Below are 17,392 nucleotides of genomic sequence, written 5' to 3'. Positions count from 1 at the left end.
CTATCACAGGAACCATTGTGAATGAAGCACTGGGCTCAGAGAGGAAGGTTGAGGGGGAGTATTTCAATGATCCTCTGCCTTAATGTTAAAACATTAACATTCTTTTGCCAAAGGGACAAAACATTTTGAGGGCATTGACCATTTCTTTGAGAGAGAAATGTAGTTCTTCTCCTGAGTGAACCGCTTTGGAAGAGAGGTGATCTCTGACAGGAGAGCCATGTGGTTCTGCTGAACTGTCCAGGCTGTTTTGACATAACCTTTCCGACAAGCTGAATTCTCGCGGTATTTGTTCTCACGCACCTCGAGAATCCACCTTGTACCGCTCCAGCCTTATGAGTTCGGGATCAGACTTTTTTCAGCCGACCAATCACGCTCAGATTTTTTTCAGCCGGATCAATCAGGCGTCGTTTAGGGCGGGACATGAAGCTTTGACGGAAGCAGGAAGTGACGGACTGCTAATGATATTAGCATGGCTAGTGAAAACAATGGATGTCCCGACAGCAATTAAATCTGTTTTGGATGAATCCTCTATTGCGTCTTTGAAAAACGATCAGCAAGAGGTTTTCTCTTTGCAGTGATTGGCTGAAACCAAACATGGTTAGGCAGTGCACTGTGTCCTTCATCCAATGAACGCAAAGAGTTCTGCAGCAAGTCCCTCCTTCCCCGAACGGATTCACCCAGTGAAATCCCAGATTGACATGAGAAGCAGTTCCTTGCTGCTCATGTCAAGATGGCTTCTGCCAGGTTAGTTTTGACAAGAGAACCAAGAGAACTGAGAACCCATACATCAGGGGCGTCACAGAGAAAGTACAAAGAGCAATGAAAAAACATAACATCAATACTCCAGTAAAACCATTTAGAAAACTCAGACAAATACTAGCACACCCCAAAGACAGAATACAACCGGAACAAAAATGCAATATTATCTACGAAATCCCATTTAAGTTATGTAACAAAACATACATTGGAGAGACAGGGAGGACTTTCAGCACACGAAAAAAGGAACACAAGACAGAATGTGAGAAAGAAACCAGCACAGCACTAACACGAGCAACAAAAAGAAAAGCTGAACAGGAACAACTCAAGTCGGCCATTTCAGATCATTGTAAGAGAGAAAATCACATTCTGGATTGGGACGGAGCGAGAGTCATCGGGACAGAAGAGAACAAACACCGACGCTGGATAAAAGAGGCTATTGAAATTCAGAAACGTGCCCCCGAGACAGTGAACCGGGATGAGGGGGCCTTTCTGCTTTCACACACCTGGGATGCTGTACTCAAGAAGTCGGACTGCAGATGGCGCTGTTCTCCCGCTTCCACTAGAGGGAGAATAGCGCCAAAACCTGTATAAATCAGCTGACAAGATACGTCACAACAACATCACGTGACTCTCTGAAGAAGACAGCTGACCGCTGCCGAAACGTCAGGTAAACAACAAAATACCTCCCTGGTCTTTGGAAAAGAACCTCTGTTTTGGATTATAACTTGGAAGACCAATGAACCTTTTTGGACCACGAGAACTGAGAACGTCTGGTCTGCCTGGAGAAATGAGCCCAAGCTGTTGAGAAGGAGATTTGCATTTTGGAGACTCTACTGTTTATATGGGAAAGAAATGAAGCTTTGAAACATGAGACAGCAGTTGTGGGAGGGAGAAGAGCTTTAGTAAGGTGAGCTGAACTGTGAGACCGTTTTGACAAATGGTCTTAGAGTTTTGAGAATTTAATCTGATTCAAGAAATGAGCCAAGCCACTGGAGAAAAACTGTATTAAAGCCTCTTCTTCTTGTGTTGGGTCTGTTGACAAGGCTTTTTTTTTTTTTTAATTGAACTCAGGCAACATCAACAGTCGTGCAAAGAGGTACGAAAAGTAACACAAAAAGTCATACAAGATAGAAAGAAGAGAGCAAATAAAATAAAACTAATAAAATAAGAGGGGTCCGTCCACATGAATGTCCAATGGGTTAGGGGTTGTCCATGAGTTTGATATCTTCAATCATGTTAGAAAGTTTCACAGCAGTCCGTTTTTTCACATGTTTCAATGATGAGAAGAATAGAGTCATTTCTTTATGAAACACATTAAAAATAGGCTTAGATTTCAGAAATCTGCATTTGTGTATGAAAAATGTTCCTAGTATTACAATCACATTCACTAACATGTCTAGCAAGAAGTTATTCATTACAAATCCATACAAAATATTTTCACATTCAAAAGCAGGAAGTGGTACATACTTAGATAACCAGTGATGTAGGTCATCCCAAAAGGCTTCAGAATACACACATTCATAAAACAAACCAGCTGGAGTTTCAGTGTGTTCATTACAAAGGGAGCAGTTGTCATTCTCAAAACCTAATCGTTTGCTTAAGAAATCAGCTGAGAGATAGATTCTATTCAAAATTTTGAAATGATTTTCTTTCATTTTGGGGGGAATTGGAAACTTGAAGAATTTAGATCTTAAAATGTGAGCTTCTTTTTTGGAGAAAAAAATTTAGGATTGAATTTCTCGATGATGGATTTGGGAAAATTTCTTTATTAAAGCAACACTAAGGAACTTTCAGTTTCCGTTGATTTCGGCGGCGCCAGTGGACAAAGCGGTAGTGTTTTGCCTGAAGGAATACTACAGTTCCCATGAGGCCTAGCGCGTGGCGTGGTAAAATGCTGCTCCCGGTGGCGTGCTGTCGGACTGAACTCGCCTTCATTTGTTTCCAGCGGCTGTGTGAAGGACGGATAGCGACGAGGTCATGAATCTAATGGATAAACAATGTTCTATCATGATGTGACGCATGCCGTAAAGCAGTCCGCACATGTGGAGTGTTTCAGTGAGCAGGGTTCCTACCACCCTCCTCACAGCTGCTCAGTCCAAGTGAAGCAAGGCTGACGCCCTCAGGCTGACAGAGGGTCATTCAGCTGGCTGTAAGTCGATGTATCATCACAAAAGATATTAAAATGTTTTATTAAGGTTGAAAAGTTCCTTAGTGTTGGTTTAAATATATTTCTAAGAGCAAAGTTGGTAAGTTTGGAATCATTTAGCCTGTAGCCATTCAGCATGAGCAATGGGAGACTTGCCTGGATTTTGTTTTTATGCAAGTCCGATGCCGTTAACAGGACTGCCTGAGGTATTGCTTGAACTACTTGATTATACTGGCGCTTGTCAGTTATATTAAATTTGGTACTTACATTTTCAAAAGTTAGCATTTGTCCAGAGCAGTCCAGTAGATGCATTACAGACCAAATTCCTTTAACAAACCAATTTTGTAGAAATATAGATTTGTGTTTATTTAGAACATATGTACAATTCCAAATTGGGGTCATATGGGGGCTGAAATTATGCTTGTAAATTAATCTCCAGTATAGTAGAGTCTGCTGATGAAATGAAGACATTTTGATTGGGAGCTTATTTAGGTCATAATCACATTTAAGTAGGAACTCTATTCCTCCTAATTTTGTGAAAATGTCATTTGGGATGTGAAACCAGAATTGTTTGGGTTGTTTAAGAAACTGTCTCGACCAGTTTATTTTGATAGTTCTATTGATTCATTCAAAGTCTGTGGCTTTTACACCCCCTCCTCATATTCCTTAACCATAGTACCTTTTTTAATGTAATGTGTTTTCCCTTTCCAAATGAAGCTGAAGATAGTTTGAATAATTGCTTTGATAGCATCTGCAGGCACAGATACGGAGTGAGTGGGTACATGAATCTGGAAATACATTCCATTTTAGTGAGAAAAGTTCTTCCTACAATAGAGATGTCTCTCTGAGACCATTAATTTAGATGAGTTTTAGATTTTTCTACACAATCCCATATATTAAAGGACCTATATCATGCAAAATCTACTTTTTTAAGGTTTTCAGCATGCCACAAAGTGGATTTCCCTTTCAAACCACCCCAAAATGTTATTTCCTTTCATCCACTCATGTCTGAGTAATCTCTCTCAGTCTGCTGCTCTCTACAGCAGCCCCTCCCTTCAGGTAGAAAACAGCTCGTTTGAAATTCTTCAAACCTAAGTACGTCACAAAGTTGAACTCCTCCCACCACTCTTCTCCCCCCCCACCCCCGCCAGACAACACCCCACTCTCCTCTGACCAGCAGCAGCTGATTCTCATTTTCCACTGAGGAGACCCCCCCCCCCCCCCCCCCCCCCCCCCGCAGGCCCTCGGCAATCAGCGTTGCTGCTTTTTGTATCTCAGATTACGGATATAAACTTTAACCATCGTCTGAAAGCAACAATGAAGCAAGAGCAAGAGTCTGAAGAGTCTGAAGGGTCTGGAGGGTCTGGAGGGTCTGAAGAGTCTGAAGAGTCTGAAGAGTCTGAAGGGTCTGGAGGGTCTGAAGGGTCTGAAGAGTCTGGAGGGTCTGAAGGGTCTGGAGGGTCTGAAGGGTCTGAAGAGTCTGGAGGGTCTGGAGGGTCTGAAGAGTCTGAAGAGTCTGGAGGGTCTGAAGGGTCTGAAGAGTCTGAAGAGTCTGAAGAGTCTGGAGGGTCTGGAGGGTCTGAAGAGTCTGAAGAGTCTGGAGGGTCTGAAGAGTCTGAAGAGTCTGAAGGGTCTGGAGGGTCTGAAGAGTCTGGAGGGTCTGAAGGGTCTGAAGAGTCTGAAGAGTCTGAAGGGTCTGGAGGGTCTGAAGGGTCTGAAGAGTCTGAAGAGTCTGAAGGGTCTGGAGAGTCTGAAGAGTCTGAATAGTCTGGAGGGTCTGGAGGGTCTGAAGAGTCTGAAGAGTCTGGAGGGTCTGAAGGGTCTGAAGAGTCTGAAGAGTCTGAAGAGTCTGAAGGGTCTGGAGGGTCTGAAGGGTCTGAAGAGTCTGAAGGGTCTGGAGGGTCTGAAGAGTCTGAAGAGTCTGGAGGGTCTGAAGGGTCTGAAGAGTCTGAAGAGTCTGAAGGGTCTGGAGGGTCTGAAGGGTCTGAAGAGTCTGGAGGGTCTGGAGGGTCTGAAGAGTCTGAAGAGTCTGGAGGGTCTGAAGGGTCTGAAGAGTCTGAAGAGTCTGAAGGGTCTGGAGGGTCTGGAGGGTCTGAAGGGTCTGAAGAGTCTGAAGGGTCTGAAGAGTCTGAAGGGTCTGGAGGGTCTGAAGGGTCTGAAGAGTCTGGAGGGTCTGAAGGGTCTGGAGGGTCTGAAGTTTGGGGATTAAGGTGATAACACCTTGTTTCATAGTAAAATTAAAGTTGTTAAGATCTCTTGTAGCAGATTGAAAAATAAGTCTTTTAGATTAAGCCAGAAGTGTCTGTAAAAATGAGTTGTTAAGCAGCCTGGTGATTTATCAAGTGATAAGTATTTTAGAGCTTCTTCAACTTCATCCATTTGAATCTCTGCATCACATATTTTTCTAAAGTATTCATCAACCTCAGGGATTTGTTCGGCAATAGATTAAAAAAAAATTTCTGCGTCACTCTGTGAGAAGGAAGAGGAGTACAATCGGCTATAAAATTGAAAATTTTTGGGAGATCTTAACAGGATCATTACATTCTTCACCATCAATGACTAAAGCTTTGATTGTATTTCTTTCTTGTCTTCTTTTCTCTAGTCTGCAGAAATATGCTGAACTTCTCTCTCCTTCCTCGATCCACTTTGCTCTGGACCTGACATAGGCTCCTTTTGCTTTGTTGATGTAAATTTTGTCTAAGGAAGTGCAGTAAGATTATTTTTTGTTTTTCTTGCTCATTCAAAGAATGTTTATTGCAACTATTATGGATTTCTAGTATAATATCAAATTCTTTTTGTTTATTTTCCTCGGCTTATAGTTTTGCTGTGTGATATGGATATCTGGTGTACTTTGTATTTTAGAAATTCCCATTTTTCACTGTAAGATTGAAACGCAGTATCTTTGGAAATATCTTCTATAGTCCTTATTACATCCTGACAATAGTGTTCATTTTTTAAAAGATTTGAGTTAAATTTCCAATAGCCTTTATTCCTCCTACTAATATTTATGGGGGAAATAGTTAGTTTAACCATACAATGATCCGTAAGCTGTGCAGCAGTAATTGAGCAGTTGATGTCAAGAGCAGGTGTAAAGTCTAATCTGGATTTGATGGTTCCATCTGGTTTGAACCACGTAAAGATTTGTTTGTCTGGATTTTGTGTACGCCATATGTCATTTAGTTGGAGATCATTACAGAATTGTGACAACGTGCAATTAAATTGATGATGGGTCTGTGACAAGGCGGAGCTGGGCTCCTGGCTTCTTCTCCGTTTTGGTGTGTTTCTGTGGCTGAGTTAGAGCTACAGCGCCCCCTATCGTTTTGAGGCATTTTCACAGTGTCGTGTGGATGCAGACACACTGCAGCTCGAAATTATTAATATTCCAGGAAAATTTAAGCTCAAAATTACTTTTATGAATTTTTTTTTAAAATTCTATTTACCAGAAATAATACAGGAATTTTCCAAAAGTTGAGATGGTGTGCCAGAAGCACCAATTTGGGGGAAAAAAAATCTGCTTTTATTTACATTTGAACAAAAAGTGTCATGTGCAGAATTACTTGTAGCCTTCACGATAATTGATAGAAAAGCCTTCATTAGCTATTACAACAATCAAACTCTTCCTATAACTAAGGAGCAGTTTTTTGCAAGTCTCCAGGGTATATGGGCGGTGATGCAATTATTACATGAATCAGGGAAATTTACTCATTTTGATCATTTTTGTTCAAAATTCAGTTTAACCAGTAGATGTCAATATAAAAATATTACCAATGCAATCCCGCAATCTGCAATTAGGATGTCTTATAGTGTATTAAAAAGTAATATAAACCCAGTTCTCCCTTCGCTTTTCCTGAATGGTCACAAGTCCAAATAATATTACAAACAGACAAGCCTTCATTAAAGAATTAAATCCATCCATCTTCCACTGCTTATCCGGGACTGGGTGGCGGTTTATGCATACATTTTAATTGTTTAATTTTTTTCCTTTTATCCTTCTTTATTCCTTTTTATTAGGTGTCTATCTTTCTCGATTATATTTAATGCCTGTTGTTTTTTGTTTGGGGGTACAGCTTGCTCTTCACTGTACAATGCCATTTGTTTACAAATTTGTGAAAAAAAGACTCCTGTCAGCAGACTCTACAAGTAGATGGCAGATAAGTGACATGAGTTTTTGAAACGAGTGAAACGTTTTTCTTCTTTTTATTCTGTTCAGACAACATTAATCCATAACTTTAAACCGTGTAACGCAACATATATCTGTAATCTCAGTAACTTCGGGAATCAATAATTCTCGCAGCAGCAGCAGACCAAACGGTCTGAGCCTGATGTGATCGATCAGCCATCCAAGACGCGTGGAAGTGAGACTTCAGTCTTCATTCAGTTGACATTACGGATTCTGGAGTTTCCTATCTGCCAATGTGTAGTAGTCTGTCTCCAGTCTGCAGGGATCCGAGTGAAGGCGGCAGCATTTTAGAGCGCCTCAGAGCAGTTTAGCTCAGTTATCGAGCCTCCGTTAGCTTAGCCTCCGTTAGCTTGACACTAGCCTCCATTAGCGTGAGTGAAGCGGGTGATGATCCGAGGCGCTGCGGAAACATGACGGACTACGGAGAAGAGCAGAGGAACGAGCTGGAGGCTCTTCAGTCCATTTATCCGGACTCCTTCACAGGTCAGAACCTTCAGAACCACGTGGAGTCCGTGTCAGGTCAGAACCGTCAGAACCATGTGGAGTCCGTGTCAGGTCAGAACCGTCAGAACCATGTGGAGCCCCAGGGAGCAGAACCTGTCCCCTGTCCCTCGGCCAGGGGGAGGTTCCCTGATGTGGACTCCAGCAGCCTCTGGTCTGCAGCTCCTGTGGTCTGGTTTCAGTTCCTGTTCATGCTGGGAACCGTGGCAGAGAACCTGACTGGACCACTGTTGAGGACCACAGTGGTTCTACAGTGACGTTCTCTACTCTGTGCTCAGTGCCATCGGCCCCCCGGCAGCTGGTTACTGAGGGATCAAACCAGCAACCTTAACTGAAGGTTCCTGGAGCTCCACATGAGGGTGAGAGCAGAGGACAGAGCAGGACACGAAGACAGAGGGACACGTCCCCACAGCAAGCAGGAGCTGCTGCAGCGCCTGGACTCGCGTGCGTGCGTGCGTGCGTGCGTGTGGCTGTTCTTCTAATCCCTCCGTTCTCAAACTGTGGTACGCGTACCACTGGTGGTACGTGAGCTCCCTCTAGTGGTACGCGGGGGAATCACAGAAATGTATGTCTTCTTTGAAGATTAGTTAAAAGTCAGAACTTAATACCACCAAAATACATAATAATTTCAAATTAAAACACGTCAAATCCACTGCAAGTATTGGAATCTAAGTTAGAATCTAATCTGTCTTCATTCATTTTTGTTGTAACTAGTGGTGTGTATCGCCTAGTATCTGGCGATATGATTCGTGTCACGATTCATGGGTCACGATTCGATATATCCCGATACCAATGTTTATGACGATTATTGCGATTCTTTAGGAACAACTAATTTGTAAACTAGTCGTACTTCATGAGAAAACTTGTATGAAACATTTTATTTATCACAAATGCAGCAGCAGCACTCGAGCAACTATATTTAACAGCAAACAAGTTGCAGGCTACTTTTTCGTTTGAACAGTAAATAAAAATAAAGGCTAAATATTCCTTCAATAATGTAACATGTTTTGAGAAAATAAAGTGCAATCATTGTCAAACATTGAACTGAATTGAAAGTCCTTTATTTGTCCCACAGGGGGAAATTGAAATGTTAAGCAGCACAGAGAAAAGAAATAGAAAAGAAATGCAAAATATAAGAATTTACAAGGTCCAACCATACATAGAAAAATTAACTATAAATTTAAAATAGATATAATTAAATAACAGATACAAGCTAAACAACATCATTTAAAATATGGTTTAAATATAAGTTTCAGACAGATATAAAGAAATAAGATATACACTAGCAGATATAAAATAAATATAATTGACATAAATCGAGACATATTTCTAGTTATATAAATAACAGATATACACTAACAGATATAAATTAAATATAATTTAAAAATACATTTGAGACAGAACACATATGTAAACTATAATATTAATAACAGATATGAGTTACATATTATTTAAATATACATATAGGACAGACATATGTACAATATTATAGAACAATGTGAGAGACATGAGAAGACAAACACACAGGAGTGTCATTTAGAACAGTGTGTGGTGTGTGTTTGGACTGGTTGGAGCAGTGCTGGCTGTAGAGTCTGATAGCAGCAGGGAGGAAGGACCTGCTGAGGAGGCAACGCTCCTTCTCACTCCTGGGGGGACGCAGCCTGTCCCTCACACAGCTGTCCAGGTCCCTCAGGGTGTCCTGCATGGGGACATCCTGCTCAAATGCATGTGGGTTGGCGGTATTTCCGCGGTATTTGACTTTTGCAAAGCACATTTTACAAATGGCGTGGCTCTTATCTGTCCCTCCGTCCTGGTTGTAAAAGCCACAGTGCGTCCAGATTCCGGCTTTATAAATATTCCTCGGAGCGTCTCCCACTTCCTCCGCCACGGGAGACTGTTGTGTGATCCAGTTACCGCGAGACGGTAGTGTAAAGAAACCACCGGGAGAGCTCTCGTGAGATGCTGTTCTTCCTCTGGCGGACTGGAGGCTCTGCAAAGCTCTTGGTGTGGTGTGCTGCCAACTAGTGGCCAGGAGTAAAAGTGCAGCACACAAAAAGACGCCGCAATGGATATTTGCCGGATAAATACATAATTAAAAATCGATATGGACGTATTTTGAATCGATGCGAGAATCCCGTGACGTCATATCGCGATATATCACCGAATCTTTTTTTTTTTAAACACCCATAGTTGTAACGCTGTAAAGCTCTTTCTGTTGTCTCATAGGAAAAGTGCTTTATTTATGAGGGGGTACCCAAAAGAAACCGGAATTTGGTCAGAAAACAATAATAATGAGTTTCTACTTCTGGCCTTCAGATGTGCTGCAGGTAAGCCTCGTGCACATCTGTGAGAAATCTGAGCTCCCAGAGTGACACTGACGCCTGTCAGGCGCTATTTATAGCAACAGAGTGCAGAGGCGGTCTGCGATTTTTTCCAAAATGGCGACATTGACTGTGAAGCCAGAGCAGCGTAAACATTAAATTCTGCTTTTTGCTGTAAAAACAGCAGCAGAAACACTCAGCTTGTTGCAGCAAGCCTACAAGGATGCTGCTCTGGGGAAGACTCAGGTCCATGAGTGGTCCGGGGGTTTGAGAAGGGCCAGATGTCAGCGCGTCAGGTCCGCTCAGCCGTGAAAACAATGCTGAGCTGCTTCTTGGCTGTCCAGGGTCTCGTCCACAGCGAGTCTGTCCCTCCAGGTCAGACTGTAAACCAGGACTACTACAGGAAGTCCTCAGACGCTCCGTGAGGATGTGAGGAGGAAGCAGAGCGTCGTGGCGGAGTGGAGCCGGTTGATCCACCACCACAGAGCGCCAGCGGACACGGCGCTGCGCCTCACGCAGTTTCTGGAGAAGAATGAGATGAATCTCCTCTCCCATCCGCCTGATTCTCCAGATGAAGCCTCCAGTGACTTTTTCTTGTTCCCCAGGTTGAAGAAGCAGCTGAAGGGACAGCGGTTTGCAGATGTGGAGGAGGGGACAGACAAATCACAGCCGGCCCTGAATGATACAATTACACACGGGTCTGACGACGCATTGGTGAAGTGGGAGACACGGCTGGAGCGCTGCATTAATGCAGATGGAGATTATTTTGAAGGCGACGGTGGTGTTTTATTTTGAAATGTCAGAAATAAAAAGTTACAGTCAAATTCCGGATTCTTTTGGGTACACCCTCGTATAAAGTTGATTTGATGAACTCAGAAGAAAAGAAGTCACTTGCCCTCCACCTCTCCCCACTATCTGACCCCCCCGGGGGCCGTGCAGCAGTGTGCGAGGGGGCGGGCGGCGGCCATGATGGAAATGCACTCTGTCTTTCTGCTGTTTGCCGTTTCAGTTACTCATTGGTTCCATGTTTCAGTCAGTAACAGATGTGAATCTTAGTTTTAGCGTGTTTGATGTCTTGCTTTAATCCTGTTTCTGTGTGTGTGTGTGTGTGTGTGTGTGTGTGTGTGTGTGTGTGTGTGTGTGTGTGTGTGTGTGTGTGTGTGTGTGTTTGCAGTGCTGTCAGAGAATCCGTCCTGCTTCACCATCACCGTGACGTCTGATGCTGGTCAAGATGGAGAGAGTGAGTATGAGGATGAAGAGGGTTAGGGTCAGAGGGTCAGAGGGCTGGGGTTAGAGGGTCAGGGGGTCAGAGGGTCAGAGTGCTGGGGTCAGAGGGTCAGGGGGTCAGAGGGTCAGAGGGCTGGGGTTAGAGGGTCAGGGGGTCAGAGGACTGGGGTCAGGGGTCAGAGGGCTGGGGTCAGGGGGTCAGAGGGCTGGGTCAGAGGACTGGGGTTAGAGGGTCAGAGGGCTGGGGTCAGAGGGTCAGGGGTCAGAGGACTGGGGTCAGGGGTCAGAGGGCTGGGGTCAGGGGGTCAGAGGGCTGGGTCAGAGGACTGGGGTTAGAGGGTCAGAGGGTCAGAGGGCTGGGGTCAGAGGGTCAGAGGGCTGGGTCAGAGGGTCAGAGGGCTGGGGTCAGGGGGTCAGAGGGCTGGGTCAGAGGGTCAGGGGGCTGGGTCAGGGGGTCAGAGGGCTGGGGTCAGAGGGTCAGAGGGCTGGGGTCAGAGGGTCAGAGGGCTGGGGTCAGGGGGCTGGGTCAGAGGGCTGGGTCAGAGGGCTGGGTCAGAGGGTCAGAGGGCTGGGGTCAGAGGGTCAGAGGGCTGGGTCAGGGGGTCAGAGGGTCAGAGGGCTGGGTCAGAGGGTCAGAGGGCTGGGGTCAGAGGGTCAGAGGGCTGGGGTCAGGGGGTCAGAGGGTCAGAGGGCTGGGTCAGAGGGTCAGAGGGCTGGGGTTAGAGGGTCAGGGGGTCAGAGGGTCAGAGGGCTGGGGTTAGAGGGTCAGGGGGTCAGAGGACTGGGGTCAGGGGTCAGAGGGCTGGGGTCAGGGGGTCAGAGGGCTGGGTCAGAGGACTGGGGTTAGAGGGTCAGAGGGCTGGGGTCAGAGGGTCAGGGGTCAGAGGACTGGGGTCAGGGGTCAGAGGGCTGGGGTCAGGGGGTCAGAGGGCTGGGTCAGAGGACTGGGGTTAGAGGGTCAGAGGGTCAGAGGGCTGGGTCAGGGGGTCAGAGGGCTGGGGTCAGAGGGTCAGAGGGCTGGGGTCAGAGGGTCAGAGGGCTGGGTCAGGGGGTCAGAGGGCTGGGTCAGAGGACTGGGGTTAGAGGGTCAGAGGGCTGGGGTCAGAGGGTCAGGGGTCAGAGGACTGGGGTCAGGGGTCAGAGGGCTGGGTCAGAGGACTGGGGTTAGAGGGTCAGAGGGTCAGAGGGCTGGGTCAGGGGGTCAGAGGGCTGGGGTCAGAGGGTCAGAGGGCTGGGGTCAGGGGGTCAGAGGGCTGGGGTCAGAGGGCTGGGGTCAGAGGGTCAGAGGGCTGGGTCAGAGGGTCAGAGGGCTGGGGTCAGAGGGTCAGAGGGCTGGGTCAGAGGGTCAGAGGGCTGGGTCAGAGGGCTGGGTCAGGGGGTCAGAGGGCTGGGTCAGGGGGTCAGAGGGCTGGGGTCAGAGGGCTGGGTCAGAGGGCTGGGTCAGAGGGTCAGAGGGCTGGGGTTAGGGGGTCAGAGGGCTGGGGTCAGAGGGTCAGGGGGCTGGGTCAGAGGGTCAGAGGGCTGGGTCAGAGGGCTGGGTCAGAGGGCTGGGTCAGGGGGTCAGAGGGCTGGGGTCAGAGGGTCAGAGGGCTGGCTCAGAGGGTCAGAGGGCTGGGTCAGGGGGTCAGAGGGCTGGGGTCAGAGGGCTGGGTCAGAGGGCTGGGTCAGAGGGTCAGAGGGCTGGGGTCAGGGGGTCAGAGGGCTGGGGTCAGAGGGTCAGAGGGCTGGGTCAGGGGGTCAGAGGGCTGGGTCAGGGGGTCAGAGGGCTGGGTCAGAGGGTCAGAGGGCTGGGTCAGGGGGTCAGAGGGTCAGAGGGCTGGGTCAGGGGGTCAGAGGGCTGGGGTCAGGGGGTCAGAGGGCTGGGGTCAGGGGGTCAGAGGGCTGGGGTCAGAGGGTCAGAGGGCTGGGTCAGAGGGTCAGAGGGCTGGGGTCAGAGGGTCAGAGGGCTGGGTCAGAGGGTCAGAGGGCTGGGTCAGAGGGTCAGAGGGCTGGGTCAGGGGGTCAGAGGGCTGGGTCAGGGGGTCAGAGGGTCAGAGGGCTGGGTCAGAGGGTCAGAGGGCTGGGGTCAACGGGTCAGAGGGCTGGGGTCAGGGGGTCAGAGGGTCAGAGGGCTGGGTCAGAGGGCTGGGGTCAGGGGATGAGGAGGTGAGCTGACTGGACTGCCGGTTGTTGCCAGTCGTGGAGACGACGCTCAGGTTCACCTACACAGAGGAGTATCCTGACCAGGCTCCGCTGTACGAGATCCAGTCCCAGGAGAACCTGGAGGACGGGGACATGCAGGAAGTTCTCACTCTGCTGCAGCAGCAGGTCAGATAATGTGCCCCGGTGTCTCCGTCCCCCGGTGTGTGTGTCCTACATGTGTTAAATGTCTCAGTCTAATGATGTCGTCATGAAAGCCCAACAAGGAGCTCCTCATTGTAACCAGGAGAACCGGGAACCTGCAGGATCCTTTATTCATCTGTGTGTGTGTGTGTGTGTGTGTGTGTGTGCGTGTGCGTGTGCGTGTGCGTCTGCGTGTGCGTGTGCGTGCGTGCGCAGGCGGAGGAGAACCTGGGCATGGTGATGATCTTCACTCTGGTCACGGCGGTGCAGGAGAAGCTGAACCAGATGGTGGATCTGATGAAGAACAGGAAGGAAGAAGAGAAGCTGCGGAAAGAGAGAGAGGCTGAGGAGGCTGAGAAGGTGGGACGAGCTGCAGCTTTGGTTTGATTATTGCTGATGTTGCAGAGTTGAAAGACATCCTGACCTCCGACCTTCCTGCCTGAGGCTGGACTGCTCCCCGCTGTTCTCACACTGAGCTCTGGCTGCTGGACTGACCCGGACATCCATTTCACTTATTTTGATGATTTTATATTTACTAGTACATTTTGTAAAAAGAAAACAAATCTGTTTGTGATTTGCCCCCACGCACCACTAGAGGGAGCAGGAGTACCACAGTCTGACAATCATGGCTGTAAAGAGCTCAGAGTAGAGATGGTCAGACCCCCGGTGTGAGGGGGTGAGGGCTGAGACCCCCGGGGTGAGGGGGTGAGGGGGTGAGACCCCCGGGGTGAGGGGGTGAGGGCTGAGACCCCCGGGGTGAGGGGGTGAGGGCTGAGACCCCCGGGGTGAGGGGGTGAGGGGGTGAGACCCCCGGGGTGAGGGGGTGAGGACTGAGAGAGAGAACACCACTACAAGATGCTGAGCTAGCAGCTCTGCTGATCCGGAGTGTCAGGGAGGCAGGAAGATCCGTCAGCAGCACCACCAGGTGTGAACAAGCGCTCTCCCCCCCCCCACCCCCCCCCACCCCCCACCCCCCACCCCCCACCCCCCACCAGGTGCTGTTCCAGGGAACTGTGGTCACCATTGAGAACTTCCTGTCCTGGAAAGCTGCTTTTGATTTGGACATGGCCGAACTGAGGAGGAGGAGACAGAAGGAGGAGGAGCAGGGAGGGAGGTCCAAGCTGACAGGTGGTGTCTGGGGGGGCGGGGGGGCGGGGGGGGGGGGGGGGGGGGGGGGGGGGGGGGTCTCTCTGAGATGTTGGTCTTCAACAGTTTTTCTCTGAACAGGTAAACAGCTGTTTGAACGAGATCACAACCTGGACACCTCAGATATCCAGTTCCTGGAAGAAGGTAAAACCACAGACTCAGTGGAACACAACCAGAACCCAGCGGCTCACATGTCCAACCAGAACCAGAACCCGAACCAGAACCCAGTAACTTTTAGTGTCTGTTACTACACAGTGGGCTCTGTGGAACAGGTTCTGTCGCAGAGCGAGTCAGTAATGTGTGGATTAAATGTACAAACCCAAAACCAGTGAAGTTGGCACGTTGTGTAAATGGTAAATAAAAACAGTACAATGATTTTCAAATCCTTTTCAACTTAGATTCAATTGAACACACTGCAAAGACAAGATTTTTAACGTTCGAACTGAGAAACTTTTTCTTTTGTAAATAATCATCATCTTAGAATCTAATGGCAGCAACACGTAGAAAACAGTTGTCCCAGGGGCGTTTTGGCCCCGGGGCTCCACGGCCGCTCCTCTAACACTCCGGGAGCCTCTGGGAACTGAGGAGAACAACTTTTGAAGCTTTCGGGAGGAATTCTTCCCCATTCTTGATGTAAAGCTTCAGCTGTTCAACAGTCCGGGGGCTCCGTTGTTGTATCTTACGCCTCAAAACGCGCCACACATTTCAGTGAGGGACAGGTCTGCAGGTCTGGACTCCAGGAAGGCCAGTCTGGAACCCGCACCCTCTTACTGCAAAGCCACGCTGCTGGAACTCGTGCAGAACGAGGCTTGGCATCGTCTTGCTGGAATCCGCAGGGCGTCCATGAGCGAGACGCTGCTTGGATGGCAGCATACTGCTCCAAAACCTGTACCTTCAGCATTGATGGTTCCTTCACAGAAGTGCCAGCTGCCCGTGCCCCGGGCTCTAATACCCCCAGACCACCACACTTGCTGGCTTCTGAACTCTGCGCCTCTAACAGTCCGGCTGGTTCTCCTCCTCTCTGGTCCGGAGGACTCAACGACACGCTTTCCAAAAACAATTTGAAATGTGGACTCGCCAGACCACAGAGCTCTTCTCCACTTTGCATCAGTCCATCTTAGATGGTCCGGCGAAGCCGGCGGCCTTTCTGGGTGTTGTTGTTAAGTGGCTTTCACTTTGCATAGCAGAGTTTAACTTGCACTTGTGCTTTGATCATGATGTGTCTTGTTGATAGTTTTTATTTCATAATATCATTTGGGAGGAAACCTGCTGCTTGAGTAATGTAACTAAGTCAAAATGTGTCTGCAGTGTGAACGATTCCAGGCTCTATATATTTGAATGTATATGTAAATAAGCCTTTTGGAGAACTTTTGTATTTACATAACTGTGAGCGGGTTAATGCAGAATGTCCACAGAGGTCAGAGGTTGCTGGACCAGGGCTGACCTCCAGGTGGCGCTGGATATCTGTGTTTTGTGCTACACTGTACTTGGAAGCATTCAGCGCTTTCCTCCAGCTATGGACTCACTGATGAACTCACTGCCCCGTAACGTGAGAACAAAGCAGAGTGTTTTCCTTGCTTCATTATTGACCAGTTGTTATGTCTGGGACTGTATTCAGTGTTCTCAGGACTGGGGTTGTCATGGTTACCTATTGACCTGTAGCACGTCTCCGTTGTGTTGCAGCTGGAAACAATGTGGAGGTGGACGAGTCTCTTTTCCAGGAAATGGAGGACTTGGACCTGGATGAGGACGATCCGGACTTCGATCCCCTGGAGCTGGGCAGTGAGGAGGACTGAAGCAAAATCCAGATCCATTAGAACCAGAACCACCAGGACAGGGGCTCCTCAGTGAGCCCAGCAGGGGGCAGCAGAGACTCAACATTCATCTCCTCAATAAAGCCGTGGCTCTCTGTGAACCTTCTGAGTCCAGATCTTCTGATTTCACTTGATCTGGCCGAGATGATCTGTTCTAATCTGATTATATGACACACGCCACTGACGCCATGCTCAGCCCCTCTTGTCAAGGACACTGCACTTCAACACCAAGTCCAGGTCACAGGTCCTCAGTGATTCTACGCCATGGTTCACCTGTCTTTCCCTCACATATGATAACATTGATCAGTGATCAGTTTTCCCACACAGCCTTGTACTGTCTGATCACGTCCTGATATCATGTGAGTTTATGTTCACTGGCTTTAAAGCACCTGGGGGAAAAAAATAAATACAGGAGACGTCTGTCAGAGGACACAGACCAAATTCAAGGAAATGATCCATCAAGACTAACTTCTGTCCATCTGTGGACCCAGTGGACAGCAGCTGTCAGAGTCACTGATTTGCAAGTCAAGACAGGCAAGTCCCGAGTCCAACACTTTCAACTCTGGAGAACCGACCAGAGAATTCAATCAGGGTGCAGGATGGGCAGGATGGGCAGGTTGTCAGGATCCAGCGTCCACAAGGGGAAAAACAAGGGCTGTGTTCGAAACCGCATACTGCCTCCTACATCCTTCCATAGTCATACTATCCATACTCCATCCTGCATACTCAGTCCATCAGACAGTATGCAAAGCGTTTACACTCCAGCATACTACATAATAACCCACGATGCATTGCACTCCTCCGCGAGCCGAAATGGAGCTGCTACAGCTGATTTCACTTTAGCTCTAAACTCTTCAAATGTACAACTTCATCCAGATTTTTTTTTAAATGAGGCGACAAAGTGGTGGTTTAGAGCTGAGTGTGTCGTTTATTTGTCAGAATACCAACCGTTCAGGATTTTGTTCGGACGAATTCG

At 48.0% G+C, this 17,392-nt stretch overlaps 1 protein-coding gene across 2 annotated transcripts; it reads left to right on the top strand.

Annotated features, from left to right (window-relative positions):
* Positions 1-7,207: 7,207 nt before the first annotated feature.
* On the top strand, positions 7,208-16,517 carry rwdd1 (RWD domain containing 1). Of its 2 annotated transcripts, none has more exons than XM_030103551.1 (7): positions 7,208-7,604; positions 11,082-11,147; positions 13,311-13,441; positions 13,673-13,816; positions 14,452-14,584; positions 14,684-14,746; positions 16,286-16,517. In XM_030103551.1, the coding sequence occupies exons 1-7, from the start codon at positions 7,496-7,498 to the stop codon at positions 16,396-16,398; spliced, it is 759 nt and encodes a 252-aa protein (XP_029959411.1). In that variant the 5' UTR covers positions 7,208-7,495; the 3' UTR covers positions 16,399-16,517. The 2 variants fall into 2 exon arrangements, with proteins under 2 accessions (XP_029959411.1, XP_029959412.1); XM_030103552.1 differs by having other exon boundaries at positions 7,211-7,568.
* The last annotated feature ends 875 nt before the right edge of the window (positions 16,518-17,392 follow it).

This window comes from Salarias fasciatus, chromosome 11, assembly GCF_902148845.1.
Source record: "Salarias fasciatus chromosome 11, fSalaFa1.1, whole genome shotgun sequence".
Taxonomy (NCBI): Eukaryota; Metazoa; Chordata; class Actinopteri; order Blenniiformes; family Blenniidae; genus Salarias; species Salarias fasciatus.
This window is presented reverse-complemented; position numbering and strand designations above follow the sequence as displayed.

Coding starts and splice junctions, on each gene's coding strand:
- rwdd1 (XM_030103551.1), top strand. CDS start 7,496: ATGACGGACTACGGAGAAGAGCAGAGGAACGAGCTGGAGGCTCTTCAG. Junction 7,605..11,081: donor CCACGTGGAGTCCGTGTCAG/GTCAGAACCGTC, acceptor GTGTGTTTGCAG/TGCTGTCAGAGAATCCGTCC. Junction 13,442..13,672: donor TCACTCTGCTGCAGCAGCAG/GTCAGATAATGT, acceptor GTGCGTGCGCAG/GCGGAGGAGAACCTGGGCAT.